Source organism: Microchirus variegatus, assembly GCF_963457635.1.
Source record: "Microchirus variegatus genome assembly, chromosome: 3".
NCBI lineage: Eukaryota > Metazoa > Chordata > Actinopteri > Pleuronectiformes > Soleidae > Microchirus > Microchirus variegatus.
Genome location: NC_139804.1, coordinates 15,994,034 through 16,016,647, shown reverse-complemented (window position 1 = coordinate 16,016,647; position 22,614 = coordinate 15,994,034). Strand labels below are relative to the sequence as shown.

General features: G+C 40.8%; 1 protein-coding gene across 1 annotated transcript in view; it reads right to left on the bottom strand.

Annotated features, from left to right (window-relative positions):
* The window catches only part of acsl3a (acyl-CoA synthetase long chain family member 3a), a gene marked incomplete at both ends in the record, with an annotated part of 28,103 nt that extends 6,024 nt beyond the window's left edge, over positions 1 to 22,079 (bottom strand). The window contains 9 exons of the mRNA XM_083886591.1: positions 272 to 444; positions 550 to 689; positions 4,386 to 4,457; positions 4,711 to 4,834; positions 6,317 to 6,467; positions 9,585 to 9,723; positions 9,966 to 10,075; positions 18,896 to 19,073; positions 21,705 to 22,079. Of these exons, the coding sequence (XP_083742717.1) occupies positions 272 to 444; positions 550 to 689; positions 4,386 to 4,457; positions 4,711 to 4,834; positions 6,317 to 6,467; positions 9,585 to 9,723; positions 9,966 to 10,075; positions 18,896 to 19,073; positions 21,705 to 22,079 (1,462 nt within the window). The remainder of the gene's footprint in view (positions 1 to 271; positions 445 to 549; positions 690 to 4,385; positions 4,458 to 4,710; positions 4,835 to 6,316; positions 6,468 to 9,584; positions 9,724 to 9,965; positions 10,076 to 18,895; positions 19,074 to 21,704) is intronic.
* Between the last annotated feature and the right edge of the window lie 535 nt (positions 22,080 to 22,614).

The window sequence follows — 22,614 nt, the reverse complement described above, 5'->3', positions numbered from 1 at the left end:
GGCTCACTGTGCCAGAATTAGTGACATGCAACACATGTAGTGCATCAGCGTCCTAGGCTGGTGACCTTAGCGTACCACCAGAAATGATGTCGTCAAGTTGTGCGTTAGCTGATGAGGTGTTTTGATTTAATTAGATTTCCGGTCACAGTCACGTTAGATAGTTAAAAAGCACCAGGTATCAGGTCCTACCCCTAATGGACGAGTAGAGTCGAGTCACCCCAAGTAGTGCGAGAACTGTATAATGGAAAAGCTCCATTTCATTCCCACTTACATTGACTGACGGTCCCTGCTCCACACGTCTCTGTCAGTCCATATCCCTGACCCAATGGGCAGCAGAAACACACGTTCATGAAGCGCTGTGTGGCTGCAGAGAGCGGCGCGCTTCCCGACAGCAAGATCCGTATCCGACCCCCTAGCAGACGGCGAACTTTCCTGAACACCAACCTTGATGGATGGACATGGAGAGTGGGTCATACTGGATTAGATACTTCTAACAATTTAAAACACTCTTGAACTCCCTTCAAGTTCACCCGTATAGACTCTACATACTTGTCACATAAAGGTGTGTTATTGCCTTTGGCGAGCTGCTCCAGCTTGTAGTTGTATGCCAGAATGAAGAGTGTTCGCTGGACATAATTCATCTCCTCCACTTTGGTCATCACAGTCTTGTAGATGCGATCCATGATCTCCTGGAAGCGGGAAGAGGGACAGAGATGTATCTCAAGATAAAAATGTAGAGAAAACTAACACCGTAGAGGCAAGACAAGGCAAAAAGAAGATAAATGTGTCTGAACCATCTGTTGTGTATTTAAAGCTTGTTCGTTCTATGATCCCATCTCACTCCATGTAATATTTTTCTGCAACAGAACATTGTGTGTGCCTTTTTTTTAAAATGTCAAATTTCAGAGGGCCAAAGCTCGTAAAGAAGGGAACATTGCAGTCTGTTACTATGCCAAGTCCAGAGGAACACATGAGGTCTTACGTTTGGTTGCATAACAGCAAAGCTCTCCCAATGGATTACTAACAACGAATAACTAATAAAACCAAAGGAAAACCAAAGGAATCCACAAAAGTGGATGGGTAGGTTTACTTAGGAAAAAAAGGCCTGTTAATTAAACATTAAGCTGAGTAACATTAGAAATCATTGAAGTTTAACTTTGTTTTTGTGTTAGATTCTAAGTATATCGATAAATGTTTATGCTCTGTGCAAACATAACTTCAGATTTAAAAAGAGTCGCTATTAAATGTAGTTTTATTATTTGTTATTCTGCCTCCGTTTAGTCTTCATGAACAGAAACAAAGTAACATTATTTGTATGCTGCGTTCTTCATCTGACAACATTATCAGACCTGGCAGAGGGAGTGTGTGTGTGTGTATACAGCAGCAGGGCCGTGGCAGGCGGGGAAGATGCATTTATCCCATTCTTCGAGCAGTAGAATTCACATCTGAATATTTTTGTGTCTCCATGTTTTCACTTCTTTGTGAATCACTTCCTGTGTGCAGCGTGGGAATGTCACCAGGCAACACAAGATCTGAACACTGCAATACTGAGAAACAGATCATGTGGCGCTGATAAGACTTAGTCAGCATTGTGTGAATGCCTTTGGTTCAGATGTAACAAATATTGTTTAATGTTTTAAAGTTTTAAACGCACTACAGCTTTAACCACATTTAATCAGTTTCCTCAACTTTTCAGCAAAACTTGAACTTTAATTATCTGACATTTTATCATGATAATTATTGATACTGACTGTTTTTATATTTACGGCCATTATAGCTCAGCTGACTCACTGGGTTCTGTCAGCTTACAAAGGGCTTGGGTCAGGATTCTAAACTCTAACAACTGGAGAATAATATTGATGGAATATAGTGATTTACTGATAAGAACAGGATGATGCAGGGGAGCATGGATGTCAACCGTAGCAACTAGGATTATTTTGTAACCTGGCTGTATTCCTGCTGTAGCCATGTCTTCATTTATAAACAGACACAAGTGAAGGCAACCAAAACATATGAAGAACACTTCATCATCCAAGCCACGTCCAAGCCAGTAGGACTCTGTTTAATTGGGGAAAAGGGAACAAGGAATCAAAACAATGTAAGAGGCAGCTGGTCCCTGTGGGTGTGTATAAATGTGTGTTTGAGAAGGAGAAAATGCATGTGAAGCTCAAACAGTGAGAGAGGAAGTCCACAAAGGACTCATGCACCAGCCAGTTGTCATATCACAGCAAACAATATGTGTATGTGTGCATGTGTGCGTGTGTGTGCGTGTGTGTGTCGTGGGGATAACCACATGGGGCTTTCTCACGTTCTGTGTACAGCTGTGAATGGTTCCAGACACTGGGGCCTTACGACCTTTACACTATGACCACTGGGAGATGAGGGGATGAGAGAAGGAGAGAATACCGCAGTGAGGGTGTATTGTCTCAAACTCTCGCATGTGTTCACTCAAGCTAACATCAGTCAGGATTTCAAAGGTGATGGTGGAACACACGTTCCTAAAAACTGGATGAAACCAATGACATCACAAGTATTCCAAATTACACAATTAAAGAAATACACATGGAAACAAATATTTTAAATCAAGACGGGAAAGAATCTATTAAATAGACAGACACAGGATAATTTAAGGAGAACTCTGCAGGTGGTGAGCCATATTATTACATCAGAAAACATCAGTGCAATGTTGATCAGCCTAGACGCCAAAAAGGCATTTGACTCAGTATATATATATATATATGTATATACTCAATATCTCTAAATTAAATGTAACACCCATGATGATGTCATGTTCTTTTGTAAATTAATAAAATAAAAAGTATATAAAAAAAAAAAGATCAGTAGGTTATGGTGGGTGGGAGAATGGTGACTTTGTATACTTCAGAAGAGTTAAGGTCATCAATATACATGTTTTTTTGTTTTATGACTATTACTACTACTATGATCAACTATGATCTCTCTTGTTGTATGTTGTTGGGGAGGGTTGATTAAGTTTGTTCTCTTAAAAAAAAATGAATGTTGAGTTGTTGTATGAGGTCCTGACAAATCACCTGCAACAACTGCAGAGTGCACTGCCACAAACCAGGTCTCACTGGAAACCACCAGGGACACAAGTTTAAAGAGATAAAAAAAAAAAAAGGCCCACTTTATCAAATCTACTTGTACTTAGAGGCCAGTGTGTAAGAATAATGACATCTAATGGCGAGACTGCAAACAAACAAAGGACTCTGCTCACCACCCTCTTCCCAAGTGCATCAGCAAACTACGTTGGTGACCTTTGCATTTCACCAGAAAGTCCTCATCAATAATGTTGAGTTGTACATTAGCTGATGATGTTAATTTTGTTTGTGAAACTCTAAGTTATAGCCACATAAAATAGCTAGCCATTTAAAATGGGAAACATATGGTCTGGCTTGATTTGTCTTGCTGTACAATCACTGCTGTGTAAAGTTGACTTTCTTAAAGCATAACCCTTGCCTAGGGGATATACTGTATAAAATAGTTATTTTTAGGGTACTTATGGGTTGTACATTAAATTCCTTCCAGTAAACCCTCCTAAATGACAAAAGGCTGCTCGTCTACTGCCGTACATTTATATTTGTCATTTAGACGTGTCAGAACACAGGGGTCATAAAATAACATATACAAACTTAGGGATGGAGGCAGGATTGGATAAGCAACTGCTGTGTGCTGTGATATAAAACCACTGATTTTCTCTATGGACTTTAGTGTGGGGAGTGAGCAGTTAACAAATCAACACAAACTCAATTTTCATGCAGTCATCAGTGCTAATTACATGTCAAGAACTAATATATATTTAGTGATAAGTGAAATCCATACATCCACCCATGTTGACAGCTATATGGATATCCTAAAAGATGAAATTCTTACCGACAACCTGACAACAAACTTTCACTCTTCGGCACACTCTGTATACCTTGCTTTATTTCTTTACACTTTAAACTCCCTCTAAATCTAGTTAGATGGATCACCCACTTAGTTTATTCATTGACAAAATAAATACTCCCATTCTGCCATCATTACTGCTAAAATGGATTCATTTTCCTCAGAGGTAAGCAGGATTGAAACATAATTTTCCAAGTCTCGAGAAAGCCCCCAATCTCCCCACAACAAGCCATTTAAACATCACAATGACTCGGAAGCTGTTAAATTAATTAAATCATGCATAATTCTGCTTCAATCGACTTCAAATAGGTTTTTATTTCTGGGTGTATATTAATGAAGAGCTGACTTCTGAATTCTGAATTCTGCTTCCAAACAGGGCTAAACTACAGATTTAAGAAAGAGTAACTCAGTGAGAAATCCCATGAATGATGATGATGATGATGAATGATGCATTGTGGTGTGATGACATGCAGACATACCGGAACCGCCACCATCAGAGTGGGTTGCAGAACGCTGGCGTCTCCTTTGCTTCCTTTCTTGATCTTTGTTGACTTTGGGTGAGAGAATAAAGAGGCAGTAATGAGTTCACAAACCAGATTTGTAGTTCTGCTTCTAAAATGTATTTTTTTACTGCTTCTTATTCAACAACAAACTGACAATGAAATGACAACACTTGTTTTTATGAGTGTGAAATCACCTGATTGTATAAAATTGTTGTATTTCATTTCCCCAGAATGTGCACTTTATGGGATTAGTTACCCTTTAACATGACATGAACCATGCTGTGTTAATGTCTAACTTTACCTGGTCAGAGAGAGTCTGAGGTGAGGAATAACCGATCCTACAGCCATAAGTAACAGATATCAGCTCTGCACTGAGCTCCAGCACATGAGCAAGAGGCAGGTAGGCAATGTAGGTGTCCTCCACACTGTAAAACAAACAATAGCAAGCCATGTAGGAACCATCCAAACAACTACTTAGGATTGGGCCGAAAAAAAAAAAGATATTCATTCATGTCAAATCTGCTGTATAATTTTAGTTTTAATACAAACTTTCATGAGGTCGGGAATTAAAATATATAAAAGTTATTTTTAGAAGATAAATACATCCGAGGGATTTCCTTCAAAAAGACATAATTTCCTGTGCTGAGACGTTATTGTGATCCATTGGCCGCACATTTATATAAACACAAGCCAGAATCACATTCACTTGAAGATTGAAATTCAGGTCATACAAGACGAGGAGGTTTACACAACTGCGTTACTTAATACACACAGGAAAGCCATTATTTTTAAATGTAAGCACGTTCCTGGTGTAAACATCCACAGCCTCTCTGGCTTCCATCCTTCTCATCCTGTCTCCCAAACTCCCATCACCCCATTTCTTTTTATCTCCACTCTCTTCTGCATTTCCTCTCCCCCTGTTATATTCCCTAGTGAGTTTTTTCTTCCTCCTTCAATTTTTTATGTAAATATTTATGTTGCATAAAAGCAACTCATGCTTGTGCATGTGCTGAATTGAAATGGAAGCCCAGACCAGGATGCTTTGAATTTTGTCCTTTAACAAAGTCCTATCACACAATCTCAAAGTCAACAGCATCCATCCATCTATCCAGTGACAGCATAGATTAGCCACAGGGGAGATATGGAAACAGCAGATAAGAGCATGTTAATGTCTTTACTGCACTGATACGTCAAACAGCTCGTCTCATCTTTAACTACACTGAGGAGATTCAATGTAAAAATTTATTATTTATGAGGCCCTAAACTGAATTTGATTTCCCACCACCTTAGAGTAGCCGGTGCATAACAATTGACACTATAAAATATATTACATAATTATAGTTGTGTTATTTACACCAAACCAGTGTCACACTTGTCTTTTTAACCTTAGAGGGCAGTAAAGTCACAAAAGTGGCCTTGTATTAATTTGTGCTTTTATATTGAAAGTGTGGTGATACTGACTTTAATTAAACAGGTAAATCAGTTTAATGATTTCGGTTTTTAGTAAAGATGCGCAAATGTGCACTAAATGAGCAAACCTACCAAATAAAACCAAAACAACTTAACTTAAGCTCAACTTAACTTAAGCTTAGGCGTTTTGTTATTTGCTGGCGTTTTGTTATTTGCTGGTGTTTTGGGGTTTCCAGTGCGTTTGCCCCTGTCGGCCACCGTAAGTATCACTCATGGAAACACAAAATCACCATACCGTGCTCCAGTACGCTCTTTAAATGGTTCAAGGTATGTATTTCGTGTGTCCTTTTTGCTCTACAGAGAAAAGACCCTCCTACTGCTGTTGAAAAGTATCCAAGTAACTTTAATAGCATTTTGGGCCAATAATTTTAAACATACTTATGTAAAATTCCATCAAGGTAACATGCAACATGCTAGTTTATCTTTCTGTTCCCTACCACACATTAGGCACCCGCTCAGCCATCCCTGTGATGCCAGCGATCAGGTTGCTGTGGGAGATCATGACGCCCTTTGGTGCACCCATAGATCCGCTGGTGTACATGATAACTGCGATGTCAGACGGCAGCGGCTGTTCACGCTCACATGCTGCTGTGATATGAACAGAGAGATCATAACACACACACACACACACACACACACACACACACATAAAATCAGTGTATTCAAAAACACATATGAGCTCCATCACTTCATTCTTGTCATTCCTTTCCTTCTAAATCATGGTTTTTATTTTTTCTAATCTGGATTCATGAGAGAATTATATACAGATAACTGCATATTTGGGATCTGCACACCCTGTGTCAATTTAGAGCAGTGTTTCCCCAAACTTTCTACATGCAGACCAAGTTTTCTAAGATGGTAAACTATTATAACACAAATCACAATATATATAAAAATTTGGACATGACGTAGTGACTAATTTACAACCATATCTGTAACACCTAGTATCATTTTGGTTTAGTGAATGAATTATTTTTTACACATGTTATTTAAAACTTATACACAGCAATCTTAAATTAAAGATTGCCAATTTTTTTGCCAATTTGTTTCAGGACCCAAAAAAAATCTCCTGAAACCCATCTGAGTTTGGCAACCACTGATTTAGCGTGTGTGTGTGTGTGTGTGTGTGTGTGTGTGTGTGTGTGTGTGTGTGTGTGTGTGTGTGTGTGTGTGTGTGTGTGTGTGTGTGTGTGTGTGTGTGTGTGTGCTTAATTAAAAATTGTTGTTTTATAGAGTTCCAGTCACTGACGGCATGCAACTAAGGCAACACCATTTTGGCAGTCAACAATGTTGTTCACTTGGAGTGAATCGATTTGGTGATATTATTGTCCTTCCTTGTGCAATATGATAATAAATACATCAGGGCAAATATTGATATAACAAATCAAGGCACTCTAAAGTAAACAGTCCCTGTCAGTTCACTTGCCGGATGTCGCTACTTCATCCCAAGACACTGTAGTTAATTTCACATATCGTGATGCATCGCAATATGATTGTCTTGCAATATATTAATTATCACAGAATTGTTGTATCATCATGTTATTAGTATCATGTACTACATATCGTATCGTATCTGTTGTATTGCATTGTATCGTGTATCGGTACTCTTTGGGACAGGCTAATTAGTTAGCTTGGTTGATTGACATGTGTGAGTGTCTCGTGGATCCTGGGAGCCGACTGGTCCTGCACTGGAGGTTCCAGTATAAAAGGATCATTGATCATTTCTCTCCAGATGTAGTGAATTTCCCAAAACCCATTCACACCCAGGCTGCCAGCACACATTTTGTGCTTCTTTTTTATGTGTAGGGCTCTGTACTGCAGTGTGGAGGCAAGAATAGAACTTTTCGCAGACTTTGCAGACTTCCAGTTTTCGGATACCGTTGCCCTCGCCTGCACTCTCGCATCTTTTACGGACAAAGTGGAGACAACAATTCCAGGAACTTAGCGCATCGTGACGTCCCAGTGAGCGTGGAAATCAACATTGCGTGTTTTATCTCCTGTACTTAGACTGAGTAGGACCACAAAAACAGGGGTGAGTTATCCTTTTTTCGCGACTGATAGGACCTCCAGAGTCCGAAATATAAGGATTTAAATAATTGTAAAGTTGATATTGCATAATATGCAACCTTTCAGGGAACATAACTTACAAGGAAGTCTACTGATCAATAAAACCTTTATTTTATCTCACAAAGTTTGGAGTGTGATCATCATAAGTCTCCTCTTATCTGCAGACTGGGATCTGGATGCCAATTTAAGTGTCATTAATGCTGATTCATTTCAGTATCTTGTTTATTTTACATGCTTTTATTGTGACGTATAAGTGTTCTCTGGGGTACAGTAAAATGAGGGAAGGTTCATCAGAAAGTTGATGTCGTAAAGCTGCAGGTCTGGAATACTGTGCACTTCGGCCTGTTTAACTCTTGAAAAGCACCCAGGGGTATTGTAATCAGATGTAATAAATCTGTCATGTTTGGTGATTTATTTTTGCTCAATCTCTGTGGATTTAAAGACCAGCACTGGTACTGTTTATATTTCAGAAACTTTGCCAGCCAACATGAGTCACAAAACATGCCATGTCAAAGACATCCAAGTCACATCCATGTCATCCAAGACCAGTAAAGGGGGAAACAAAACCAACTGATGCTGCCAACTTCTTTTGTTTTGGGTCAGTGAGTTCAAGGAGCCACAGTAACAGACAATGGAGGTTGCTGAGAGTATCTATCCAATGCATTAACCTTAATCTAACACAGATGTGGAGACTTCCACATTCACATGACCTTATGCCACTGAAACCAATCTGTCGTCATCCCGACCTCTGACCACAACAGGAACCCCACTATGACCACTACATTTAAAGTGGGACTATATGTAAGTAAGTGCAAAATAAAAGCCTGCCCCACACCAGAGGATAATTGGCCAGATTTCAGTCCCAATCTGGCCCTTCTGACAATTGTGGGTCAGAAAAGACTGTCTAATGACAGGGTAAAGCAGCAATCATAGACCCTAACCCATAGACTTTACTTTATTCAAGATTTTATTAGGTCTTTATTAGGGGAGCCATTTTCTTGAGCGGTCGGCAGCCATGTTTCCAGAATGGGAATGTAGATATACACAAGTGATTGGTTTAAAAGCTTAATCGGAATAAGAATATGTAATGTAAATATGGCAATCTAAAAACTGTGATCTGATACAGACCATTTGGCAAAGATATGATCAAGAGGGCTGTGGTATGCCGATGGTCATTCGGATCAAATTGCCATCAGTAAAGTAAATGCAACATTTCTTCACTTTAAGTCCGATACCTTAGCCCAAAATTCACATTTGCATGTCTGCAAGACTGTGAGGTATATACTGTATGTCTGATCTAAATTTAAACATCCACCATAAACCCTAGGGTACACAAAGGCAGTACAGATGTAGCCCAATTACTTTGTCTTTAAACTTGTTTTGTTAATCACAACGCACTGTGTAATTTTGTATGTCATTTCTTTTGGAAGACCTGCTTATATTGTGTTTCAAATGTGACCCATATATGATATCCGCATTTAAACTGGTTAATACTTGGGGGGAAAAAACACAGAGTGGACATGGTTGCTGGCCTGAACATGCTTAGTAAGCTGCAAATGAAAGTGAAAGGCATGGAACATCGACACAAGTCCACTGATTTGTGTTTTGTATTGATTTGTATTGCATGCACAAGCTTACCATTCTCAGGCCTGGCCCCAAGCTCCTGAACTGCAGCCATGTTATGGATGATGATGTCACGTGGATAGCCAGTCCCAGCGTTTGGTGTGTTATCCACTACAATGATATGCTGCAGACTTGGAACTTCAATTAGGATGTCCTAGCATACACATATACACACACATATAAGCATGAGCACAGACATGAGGAGCATGAAAACATAAAAGTGTCACAGTATGCATACATCAGGACAATTCCTGCTTTGACAAGTGACCAGAAATCCCATACACCTCATCTTATGTGAATATGAGAAAAGATGTATGTTCCTTTCCTCTTTTATAAAAGCACCCCCAATAATTTGCTTGTGGTGAAGTTCCAGTGTCATATTTGTTGTGTCCTAACCTTGAGTCTTGTTTCCAGGAGCTCTCTGCTGGTGATGATGTAGGTGACCTGAGTCTCATTCAAGCCAAGAGCAATGGCTGGACCTCCCAGTGTGGAGTATAGAGTCACCACTGCAACACACACACGGTAATGTATAGGAGTTACTGCATGTCTCTAAAAGGCAGCCCTATGAGGTGGTACTTGTTTTTTTTTTTATTAAGATTCACATAACAACTGTAGCAGAGTCCTTGCATCACCTAACCCTCACACAACGCAAGTCTGACAGTGTAAAGAGCTTGAGTATGTACGTTTTTTTTGTTAACTATTTATTTATTTATTTATTTATTTATTTATTTATTTATTTATGGTATTGTCGGTGTTTACCAAACATAGAAAACAGAATAATCTCAGATGTCTTGGTTTGCACATAAACCTGATTATTCAGTATTAATGATTTCTTTGTTAAAAGGAGTTAGAAACCACAACAAAATCAGAAAGCTTGTTTTAATTATTGAAAAAAACACTCAAACCGCTTAATTGATTATCAACATAGATTTAGTAATACATTTAGTAATTGAAATAAAACAAATCGCTGCAGTCCTACTCTCATACACATTGCTGGTCAATATTTAACATTATGGATGTGTATATTTACAAGTATGTGCAGGAACACAGTGAAACGCCAGGGTATAATTGCAGTAAACATTTAGTGCAAAAGGTCGCTGTTGAACATATGATATATTTACTTTATGTCTGTGTGAAGACAGTCGGTGTACGTGCTCTCGGTCTTCACCACTCAGCATTTCTTGTTTAGCCCCTCCCACAATTATAACATCCATCAGGAGTCCCCGCAGGTCTGAGTCAATGAGAAACAAGCCCTCAGTGGCTCATAAGCACTCTACTGGGGATATAAACCCTACTGATGTGTGTGAGTAGCGTGTGTGTGTAAGTGCATATTCTGATAGAGTACTTGTGCAGTATGTGTTCTGTGTCCACTTAAAGCTCCCACAGAGTGGTCCTATCGGACATACAGTATGTTCATTTATATCCACTCAATACTTGGGTGGGGCTTCATCCATCCATCCATCCATCCATCCATCCATCCATCCATCCATCTTCTTCCACTTATCCGGGGCCGGGTCGCAGGGGCAGCAGTCTAAGAAGGGATGCCCAGACCTCCCTCTCGCAGGACACTTCCTCCAGCTCCTCCGGGGGGACCCCAAGGCGTTCCCAAGCCAGCCGAGTGACATTGTCACTCCAGCGTGTCCTGGGTCTTCCTCTGGGTCTCCTCCCGGTGGGACATGCCCGGAACACCTCCCGAGGGAGGCGTCCAGGGGGCATCCGATACAGATGCCCGAGCCACCTCAGCTGGCTCCTTTCGATGTGCAGGAGCAGCGGCTCTACTCCGAGCTCCTCCCGGGTGACAGAGCTCCTCACCCTATCTCTAAGGGAGCCCTCTGCCACCCTGCGGAGAAAACTAATTTCAGCCGCTTGTATCCGGGATCTTGTTCTTTCGGTCATAACCCAAAGTTCATGACCATAGGTGAGGTTAGGAACGTAGATTGAGCGGTAAATCGAGAGCTTTGCCTTTCGGTTCAGCTCCTTCTTCACCACAACAGACCGATACAACGACCTCATTACTGCGGCCGATGCCCCGATCTGCCTGTCAATCTGACGCTCCATCCTTCCCCCACTCGTGAACAAGACCCCGAGATACTTAAACTCCTCCCGGAGGGGACAAGCCACCTTTTTCCGGTCGAGAACCATGGCCTCGGACTTAGAGGTGCTGATTCTCATCCCAGCTGCTTCGCACTCGGCTGCAAACCGCCCCAGTGAGTTCCCGGTTCGAAGGAGCCATCAAGACCACATCATCTGCAAAGAGCAGAGCAACTGGGGCTCCTTTTGCTTTAATTACTGCCTCAATTTGGGTGGTTATATGATGTTCTGACACAGACTCAATACTTTGCCAACTCCTGTAAACCATAGTGTGCAACTTTCAAATATAAACAAATGTCTGGTATCAGCTCCACACGACTCTCTGTTTCTCAGTAAAGCTGTGTTCAGGTCTTGTGTCACCTGGTGACATTCCCATCCTGATAGGAAGTGATTATGTCAAGAGAGATGGAGGCAACATTGCGCTTAGAAAGCAAAACGGGTGCAAACAAATCAGAGCTGGACTGAAAACACAAAGATGTGCCCACAAAAAGTTTCAGAAGTGAATTCTACAGTTCAAAAAATGCTTTTTAAAGTCATTCAGCGCCTTTGTTGCTGCTGTGCACAGACAAATGTTCCCTCAGTCAGGTCTGATAGTACTGCTTGACAGAGCCTGCTTTCAGATGGACTCGGCATACAATTAATGTTAAGGCATTTCTGTTCACGAAGACCAAACAGAGGCAGAATCATAACAACAAAAATCACCAAAGCCTTAGCTGTAGGTGTATGGTATGTTAGACCGCCTTTTCTGACTGTAAACTGAGGTTGGAATGATTTTTATTTAAGGATAACTATACTCCCTCTACTGAAGCTAACTCCACCCAATGCCTTTTTTTGAAAAACGTCAAGAAGTGGGCTGAAAGCTGAGTGATGGAGAGTGGTGAGCAGTGCAGGGGGCTAGTCTGGTAATGAAATCCCATATTGCTGCAGCACAGTCCATACAAAAAATCAGTGATCAGAATTTGATCCAACACTGCCTCCAACAAATAAGTTATTTTGTGACTTGAAATTCTATATGTGTTCCTTTAAATATCCTAAATTACATGAACAGGAACATGAAAAGAGGCAGCAGTAGTCGAGCACCTCCTGTGTTCAGTTCCAAAATATTCTCTATGTTATACATCAGAGACTTAGTAAGAACGTAAGTAAGAACAGATTTGATTGTCCTTTTTTTGTTATGTTTTTCCGGCCAAGTTTTCCCTCTTGTTCCCACTGGCAGCCATGTTTGCAGTCAGTCACAATAATACTATTATTAATAGAAAATATTTAATCACATTCTACAAAGGAGATGATTTGTATGATTTGTTTGAAATCATAGTATTTAATCTGTTGTCACATCAGCCTCCACACTTCCCATTTCAGGCTTGGCACAGGATTTTGGAACCTGGTTATAGTGATTTGCTGCTATCAGAACATAAGCAAGCTCTAACACTGATGATGGATAGTGAGGTTTGGCTCTCAGTTTTCAGCTCATTCCTATACCGTCAGCTGGCGCCAGAGCTCTGAGCAGGATCTGGCTTTGTAGTTTTGTAACAGAGTCACTCTGAATGACCAGGGGAAAAAATAAGGAGTGAAACTAATGATGAATTAGTGCGATCTATGCACAGGAAATAAACATTTGCTGACGCTATCATGCTGACCTAACATTTGAAGGGGGTGGGATTATAGAGACAGGAAACAACCTCCCCTAAATCGTTACTGCAACCATTATTTTTACAGAATGCTGTAGTACTGTGATTCCACAGACCACTGGTCTACACATACATGGTAAATCACCGGATAACAGCCTTTTTAATTTGCAAACTGAATGTTGACAGCACTAAATGCGTCACTAAAAGTGAAGCATGCTATCAGAGCAGATACTGCACTCAATGTCAAACTAGCACACATTCACGTCCAACATCATAAATGCTCTACATAATGAATGGACACAAATTCACATACAAACACTTCAAAATCTTGAGGAAAGCCTTCAAAGAAGTGTGGAAGCTGTAATAGCTACAAAAGGGGAAATCAACTCTATATTAAAGTCCTGTATATGTATTTGAATACATAATTACAGTCTCTGTTGGTGTAATGGTCAGGTGTCCCAATACTTAAATAACTTTTGTCCATATAGTGCGCATTCACATGTATTCTACTTGTACCTATATGCACGTACATAGACAGCAAATAATCATAACAGTAATATTCAATAAGTATGCAGTGTAGTTCTGCACACAGCAGTACATCATATATTAGTGTTCATACAACACAATCCCAAAAACTTTCACTTGGCTTGCATTCTTTGTTTTGTGTGCGTGTGTGTGTGTGTGTGTGTGTGTGTGTGTGTGTGTGTGTGTGTGTGTGTGCGCGCGCGTGTGTGTGTGTGCGTGCATGCGTGAGTGTTTAAGATCTAGCATCAAAAGCAAATACCAATTTGCTTGGATGAGAAAATGGGTGAAAGTGGAAGCCAAGGAGAGAAAGGTGAAATAGAAGGAACATCAGAGGAGAGATAGAGAGACGGAGGGTGGTTTATGGGACAGGGCTTAATGACCTTCTTGCGTCACGGAGCATTAATACTTCCTGCTCTGCTACTGTGTGTGTGTGTGTGTGTGAGAATGAGGGACGTGACACTTCTAGTTGTGAGATTAGTTTCCAGCTTTAAACACACACACATTCATTTTGACACAGAAAACTGAAAGTGTCCAGGCTCCAGTGAGATACATTCAGCCTGGCGTCATTCTGCATTTTTCACTTCACTCAGTGGGATCTTAAAAGGCTCCCAAGAGCCAAACCTCCTCGGTCCCACAGAGGACCATGAAAACTATTTAGTTTATTAAAAAAAAAAGAAAAGTGGACCAAACTGGAATGACTAGTTTTGTATGTGATGGTCGTTTATGATTATTTAACTTGCATATTGTCATACTGATGAGCACATCAGCCTTTTGACAGGGAGCAGATATACAGTTATTATACAATGTCCAAACATACACACACACACACACACACACACACATCACATGTTTGAGTTCAATTGGGGCCTTTGGCTGACTCCTCCAAGCCTCCGTCAACATCACATGCTCACGTGCACTCGCTCTCTCCTCTCGTGACGCCATCACCCCTCACCTCTCTCCCTCTCTTTCCTCCCTACTACCTCTCATTCTATCACTCTTTCAGCCTTAAGTCTTCTAAACTGCCCTGGACAGTCCACTCTCCCACTGTCTGTGCTTGTGAGAGGGTCAGTTGTTTTACTGGCTTGTATTTTATATTCTACTGACAGTTTAATGGAGCTTAAACTACAGCACATAGGGAAAATGAAAGGTCCTTCAAGGGTATTTAGCACTGCTATGGATGTGCTAGTTGTTGCTTCAATTAATAAACATGACATTTTTAAATGTCACTTCTTTACACATCAGTAAGGTGCAGGAGCAGTGGGCAACACTTTATCCACGCCCAGGGAATAATGGGGGTGCAATACCAGGCTCAGGGGTACTCCAGCGCTTGACCTGCCCTGGAATTTGAACCAATGACCCTTTAGTTATAAGCCTAATTTCCCTCCACTTGTCAACAGGCTGAATAAAGATTAAGTCAGTGTGAAAAATCTTAGTTGCTGCACAAGCTAAAGAAAGAGGTCAGATGTATGTGGAATTGTGGTTGTATGAGGTACTGACACATATTCAAGTGCTGACTGAGCTGTGTGCGCCCCCTGCTGGCCTCCTGCCCCTGGATCCAGCATTAGACAGGCATTGAAAACATGGCTGCCAGCAGGAACCAGGGGTCCGTCTGACTTACTGTCAAAAATTGAAATTATTCTTTGTAATAATTCATATTTCTACACTTTTCATGTCTTTAAATGTGGCATTATTTGGTGCTTTTTCACAGCCTGATAAAAATGACTCAGAATCTCATTCTCAGTCTGACAAGAGACCAACGCCAGACTTACTTGTCTTCAAAAACAGAAGGGACAAAAAAAAGTTTTATTGACTTCATGTTTCATGTATGAATGTGTCAGTGTTCATGATTTTCATTGTTTGTATTGTTAATTGTTGCCCGTAGCCTTTGCTGTGTTTCCATCATGATACGGTTCGGTTTGGTATACTACAGTACGGTACAGCTGGGATGGTAAAGGCCTGGGTCAGGCTTGCATTTTGACTGAGGTATAGGCGGGGCGTGGGCTGTGCTGTATATAGCGCTTTTTTCAAAGCACATACAAATTAAACAACAAGCAACCATTCAACCCTCACTTACACACCTATGGTCAATGTGTGTGTCCAATTCACCTAATCCCCATATTTCATGTTTTTTTGAACAGTGGGAGGAAGCCGGAGAACCCAGAGAAAACCCGCGCAAACACAAGGAGAACATGCAAACACCATGCAGAAAGGCCCTTGTTCCAACAGGCGCTCGAACCCAGGTCTTCTTGCTGCAAATGCGAGAGTGCTAACCACTACACCAACCGTGGGCACTGTGTCGTGCACCCGCCTATCTTACGACTGGTGTGAGTGGTTTGCAACTGTCTACCTGGTGCCAGTTTCACAGCATGTTACTAGCAGGGACATACAAGGCAAAGCAGGTTTTAGCCACTTAACAAATCAAAAGTTTATCCTTATAAATGTAAGCCAGGTTATAGGACCGCACTTTTAACATATTGCAGACTTAAAAAGGCATAGATTAAATTAGGTGACCCTTGTTATGTGGCAGCCATGTTGTCATGTTCCTGAGAGCAAGCATTTTTCAAACAGCAATTCATACAACTTCATTTAAAAAACCTGAACTATAATTTTAACATTACAAACATGATTGTCTTTATTTGATAGTAATTCTATTTGTTTTTAATGCCATACTTTGAATAACAGTACTTGTAAGTGCAATAGTACAAGAACAAAATACATCCAAATGACTTGGTCCAGCACAAGGAAATTAAACGGATGTAGGAAAGGAATGGGACACTTATATAACAGCGAGGAAGAAGGGACATATTGACCTTCCTCTGTCTCAGCTGGGCTGCACGCACACTCACATGCACGGGCTTCTGCAGCTGTTCTTCTTAGGACACTGCATTGACTTTCATTAATTGGGACACCTTAAACAAAGCATTATCCCTAACCTTAATCATAACCAGTTAATGCCTAACCTTAACCACAATTCAAATCTTAGGCCAAAATTTAACCTAAGAAAAGAGGTTCTGCCTCATTAGGGCCAGGTTTTGGTCTCCATGAGGAGTACTGGTCATGACAAGGTCAGTGTTAGAAAACTAAACTGAACAAAACAAAAAAGGTCCCAGTTCTATGTAAACTGAACTAAACTGAAAGAATGGGCAAACATCTAAGTGAACAGTAAAAACCTCTGGATGCATTTGCAAGACCTGTCTGCAAATTAATCACATTAAATGTAAACTAGGCCTAAACCGACCACACCTCAATACGCAGCAGACATCTTGTAAGGTTTCCTAAACATGTTTCCTTCAAATGTGACAGATTCATGTTGAACGAGCTGCTTCTGTCTATTTGGCACAAATGACCTTCATATGATTACACATAATTCTGTGAGCTACACCACACAGAAATCGACAAAATAAATGATGTATTTTGTGCACAAATAATTAAATGTACATGCACAAGTCTATGCTATCTTAAAAATATGTTCACTGCTTCCCCTTCACTGTAAGATAGCCTTTTCTAACTCGAAACTGAAGTGTGTAAACTGCTCACTCCCTACACAGAAAGTCAGCATTTTTAGTTTGCAAGGACACATGAGCTGCTGGTCTACATCTGCCTTGTTTGACAAGTTTGTGTCACTGAGGGAAAGGAGGATTCTTCTGAAAGAAGTATTACAGTGTCAAAACAACAACATTCAAATGGAGGCAGCAGTGGATCAACAACTGCTGTGTAACATTAAGTGAAATTGCTGATTTTGTTTATGGACTGATGGGAAGTGAGCAGTTTACAAAGCAAACTTTCTTTCTGAAGCAGCAAACATAATCCTAATTCCAAATGTCCTCATGTCCTCATGTCCTCATTCAAGTCAACATCCATGAACCTTCTCTGTGGTCCTCACGGCAGCGCCATCTTCAACATCCTTTGTCCAATATAATCAATATCCCTCCTCTGCATGTGACCAAACCATCTCAACCTAATGACCAACTATTTTCTGGGCATGCCAAAAAAAATTCAATGAAAAATAACAGCTATAATCTATACAATTCTAGGAATGGAGTTGGATTATTCATCTGTTATGTTGTATCTAGGAAAAATTTACCTGACACTGTCACGCTCAAAGATAAATATTTGCCAGAAAATCCATAACCCATTAATGGTGACAAGTTGACCCTCAAACAACATGCCAGTGGGTGGGGATTATTGTCAATGAAATGCATGGAAAGAAATGGTACCATAATCACTGGTACCATCATGGTATGGTTTGGTACAGTACAGTACAGTATGGTTTGGAAGGATAGCACCATTTTACTTTGGTACCCCAGGTGAAGGGTGCAAAAGAATGGAATAGTAGGGGCTGGGTATAACGTACCAAAGCAAACTGTTTCACGTGGTTTTACTGTCATTCTAAGGCTTGAGCTGGACAAGTGTATGAAACATTGGAAGAAGTATTACACGTACGCACCATTGAAGATGATGACTTAAACCAGGATGTGTGCAAAAATGTACTGTAATTTGAAATTTGTTAACAGCCATGATGACCTCATGTTCGTTGTTTAAAGGTGACATAGAATGGTCATAGATGTGAGTTATGGAGGTCTACTTGTTTTTATGGTCAAAATTCTCCTGGCTGCTCTAAATCTCTCCTCACAGACGCTCTCTGCTGTTTCTGACTGAGTTTGGTGCTGAAGATGTTTAGCAGCTTATGAAGTGTCAAGTGCTGGTTTCTACACCAGCAACAGAACTAGCAGTTGACGCAGGAGTGGTGAGACCTGCTAGTGACATCACTAGCAAGCACTTTTCAGATCCGCTTCGGAGGGCTCAGGAAAACAATAAAACCCTGCGTTCTCAGCAGTGGCTGAACTGTTTGTTATGAAACTTTATAAACGTAATAAACAAGGTAACGACACATATACACACCCAGAAGCAGCGTTAATTGGAGCTTCCGGTCTATGTCGCCTTTAAATAAAACATTTTTTTTTTTTTTTTTATCCTCTTGGGTTATTAGCTCGTTTTCAAAAATAGCACTGGTCATTCGATGTAGCAGTCACACACCTCTTATTTCAGTTTATCACACACTCACAGATGCCCTGTACTTACATGGGAAGTTGTACATGAAGCAGGCCTGGGCAGCTATCAGCCACTCAGCTCGAGTCTCACAGAAAACAGCAATTTTGCTTTTGGGTCGCAGGCCCAGCGATGCCAAGCCACTGCCCAGCTTGGACGCTGCCGTGTGGACCTCCTTGTAAGAGCTCCAGGTGTACTCACCCAGAATCACCTGCAGGAGTGGACACAAATGGTTGAATTATAACAGTACAGCAGAAGAGAACACAATACAATTCAAAGCCTTATTTGATAAATTATAAGAATTTTGTTTATTCTGGTGGTTTGTACATTTTACCACATGAGCAGAACACAGTGTATTAGACACATGTTACGCCTGTTTCATATTTCAGTTTCTGTTTCAGAGAGGCACAGAAGAAATAAACATTGGGATTTGTATTTATGAATGACTTTCAGTCAGGGCAGTCTATGGCCAAGCGGAAAGGGAACTTGGCCGAGTCCCCACCTGGTCAAGTGCTGGGGTACTCCTGGGCAAGGTACCCATTCCCCAGTGCTCATTGTTAATTGGGCACTTGAAATTAACCCCACTTACAGGGGGGGCTAAAAGCAATAAGTATGATCCAGGCCTAAGGAATGAATAATCTTACATACAGGCCCGTTAAACAGGAACAGGAAATATAATTATGGGGGCCGAGTCCTGTTCCATCCCCTTGGGGTGATGAGCCAATTTTCAGCTCCCAACTCCCAGACCAGAAACAGAACAGTTCATGATTCTTCCCCAGATGTGGTGCTGTAAACTGACCAACTACTATAGTTATATTCATCTTAGTGGTCATGTCAAAGTAAATCAAAAGAAAACCTTATTTTTTTTTACTTCTGATTTATTTAAAGTTGTGTTCAATTTATGGAAGTCATCATCATAACTCTACATCACATGGTTTGCCACCGTTTTAATAAAAGCACACAGACACAGTGCTTGTTTCACACAGATTGGTAAAGCTACACTGACTCCTGGTGGTAAGCAAGGAGTAGTGCAAACACAGACACTGAAAGCTGTGCAGTAATGACGACTGTACAATTCTGCATGGACAGCTAATGTATGTTCTCTCTTGCAGCAATCAGTGTTTCAACAGTCGGGCTTAAATGATTAGAGGGACCAGGCTGTTGAGATTAATGCTGTGATCTCGGTCTATAGCGTCAAAGTTGCCCAACTGATTGTGCAATTACAGTAATGTTTTACAATGGCATTTCAAACAGCCAACTTGTCAGCATTAAACAACCTGCAGTTCTTGTTTAACAGTTTTATAATTATACTATAATTATTATACTTAACGGGACACTGTGTAGTATTTATGGGTTTATATAACCCAAAAAATCCACTCTTTTATACATATTATGTGATCCTGCATTGTCTAGTCGTTGTATAATAGTTTTTATTTCATTTTCGTAGTGTTTCAAAAAGTCATGTAAAATAATATGGCCGCGGGCCGCGGTTGCATTGTCACTGTTAGCAGCGAGACGCCATGTTTCTACCGGAGCCTGTAAGGACAAACGCGAGAGAACAAATCAATCGTCGCTTCACTTGTAGCGGAAGTCCCGCCTCCTCTCTCTCCGCTTCGTCTGCTACGGCCGCGGTAGCTCGCCCTCTCCCTCACCTCACGAACCTCATCTGCTGACACGGAGAAAGACCGTGTTTGGCCACATTCTTAGATATGGTGCCTTAATTAACAGTCCTACAATATAGTAGACTGATCAGACATATATTTTATCGTGAGTGGCTAGAATCTGATTTATTTTCTCTGTCACTGAAAACAGTCATGTTATTAATAATGAAAGTGAGTGTCCATGTCTTCAGCGCTACTCGACAAAGGTAGGGAGAAGAGCAGCTCATTCAACCACACTTCAAAACACCTGGACTTAAAGGTGAAGTAAGTAGTTTATAGTGCCATCTAGAGGAGAGGCTGAAATTTACAACAAAGACCTGCTGCTCTGCTCACCCCCTCCCTTCCCTGAGCGCTACGGTATCCGCAGCCGGTCAAATGTCGTCCTCGTTGTCTTTCTCCGTGTCAGCAGATGAGGTTCGTGAGGTGAGGGAGAGGGCGAGCTACCGCGGCCGTAGCAGACGAAGCGGAGAGAGAGGAGGCGGGGCTTCCGCTACAAGTAAAGAGACGCTTGATTTGTTCTCTCGCGTTTGTCCTTACAGGCTCCGCTAGAAACATGGCATCTCGCTGCTAACAGTGGCTATGCAACCGCTGTCCGCGGTCATGTTATTTTACATGACTTTTTGAAACACTACGAAAATGAAACAAAAACTATTATACATCGACTAGACAATGCAGGAGCACATAATATGTATAAAAAAGTGGATTTTGGGTTATATAAACCCATAAATACTACATAGTGTCCCTTTAAATTAAATCAGTGACATTCTGAAACCTGTTTTCCTCTGCACATCTTTCTATTCATGTTATTTCCTTGCTGTCTGTAACTATGTGATATATTTTATGGCTGCAACTAATGATTATATTCCTAATTAAATAATCTGTGAATTATTTTCCTGATTAATCGATAAAATGGTAAAAAAAAAATGGTGAAAAAGTATTCATCAGTGCTTCCAAACCTCAAACTGATGATGTTCTCAAATGTCTTGTTTTATCTACAAACTAAAATGATTCAGTTTGAAAGATTTCTTTTGGATCAAAGAGACCAGAAAATATTCACATATAAGAACACAATTAATTGATTATCAAAATAATTGACAATTCATTTAATAGTATATTAAGAAATTAATAATTGATTAGTCATTAAATCTATATGAACACATTCTCCCCATTTATTTTCTCACCTTCTTAAACATCTTCCCATTAACCTGACACTCGTCCTCCTCACTGATCACCTCCCTTGTTCCGAGACAGTCTCTGTGAGGGAATCTCGTGGCAGCGTGTTCAAACATCTTGTCCAGAGTGTCCACTCCCGCGTGCAGAGACACCGCCAGCATCTTAGTGGCGCTCACATCTCTGTAAGGACCCTCTGGACGTCCCAGCACAGAGCGGGCCTTCACTCTTCTGGCTTGTTCCTCCTCTGACCAGTAGATCTCTCCTGTAGGCACCGACAGCCAGCTGGCAAGACAGTTGGGCAGGAATGTGATGAAGGTGTAGATCCACACCATGAGGTGGAAGAGCAGCAGCAGCAGGGGGTTCAGGTCCTCCTTCAGCTTCATCTTGTAGGAGGATGAGCTGTTTGATGACTCCTGCTCTTGCAGTCAGTCCCAATCTTCTTCCGTCCTGCTTTTGGACTCGTACAGATTTGGCCCTGGAAAATAAATGGTATTAACCAGACATTAGAATTCCATTTTACGAGTTAGAGAATGAGATTATGCTCATGTTTAAAGATGGTCATGTGCTTCTGCAGAATATCAAGTCATTCAGAAAACTGTATCAAGAACTGATGGCACAAAGAACAGAAGAAACATTTTGCCAAATTCACACTGGGTGTCTGCTTCCCATTTCATGCCTATCTCCATGAACACAGTACAACCAAGTGTCACTGACTATTAGTGTCAAAGAAACCTAAAAATAGATAGTTATAGACAAGGGTTTCTGATTGAGCTCCTATAGCGTGTGTGAGTGAGTGAGTGAGTGACACCAAACACCAAAATAATCATTAAAAAAAAATCATAAAATATAGTAGTGTGTCACACTATACCACGTGATATAAAGACATACGGAGGGTGTAACTGGGTTTGCTCTGATGCA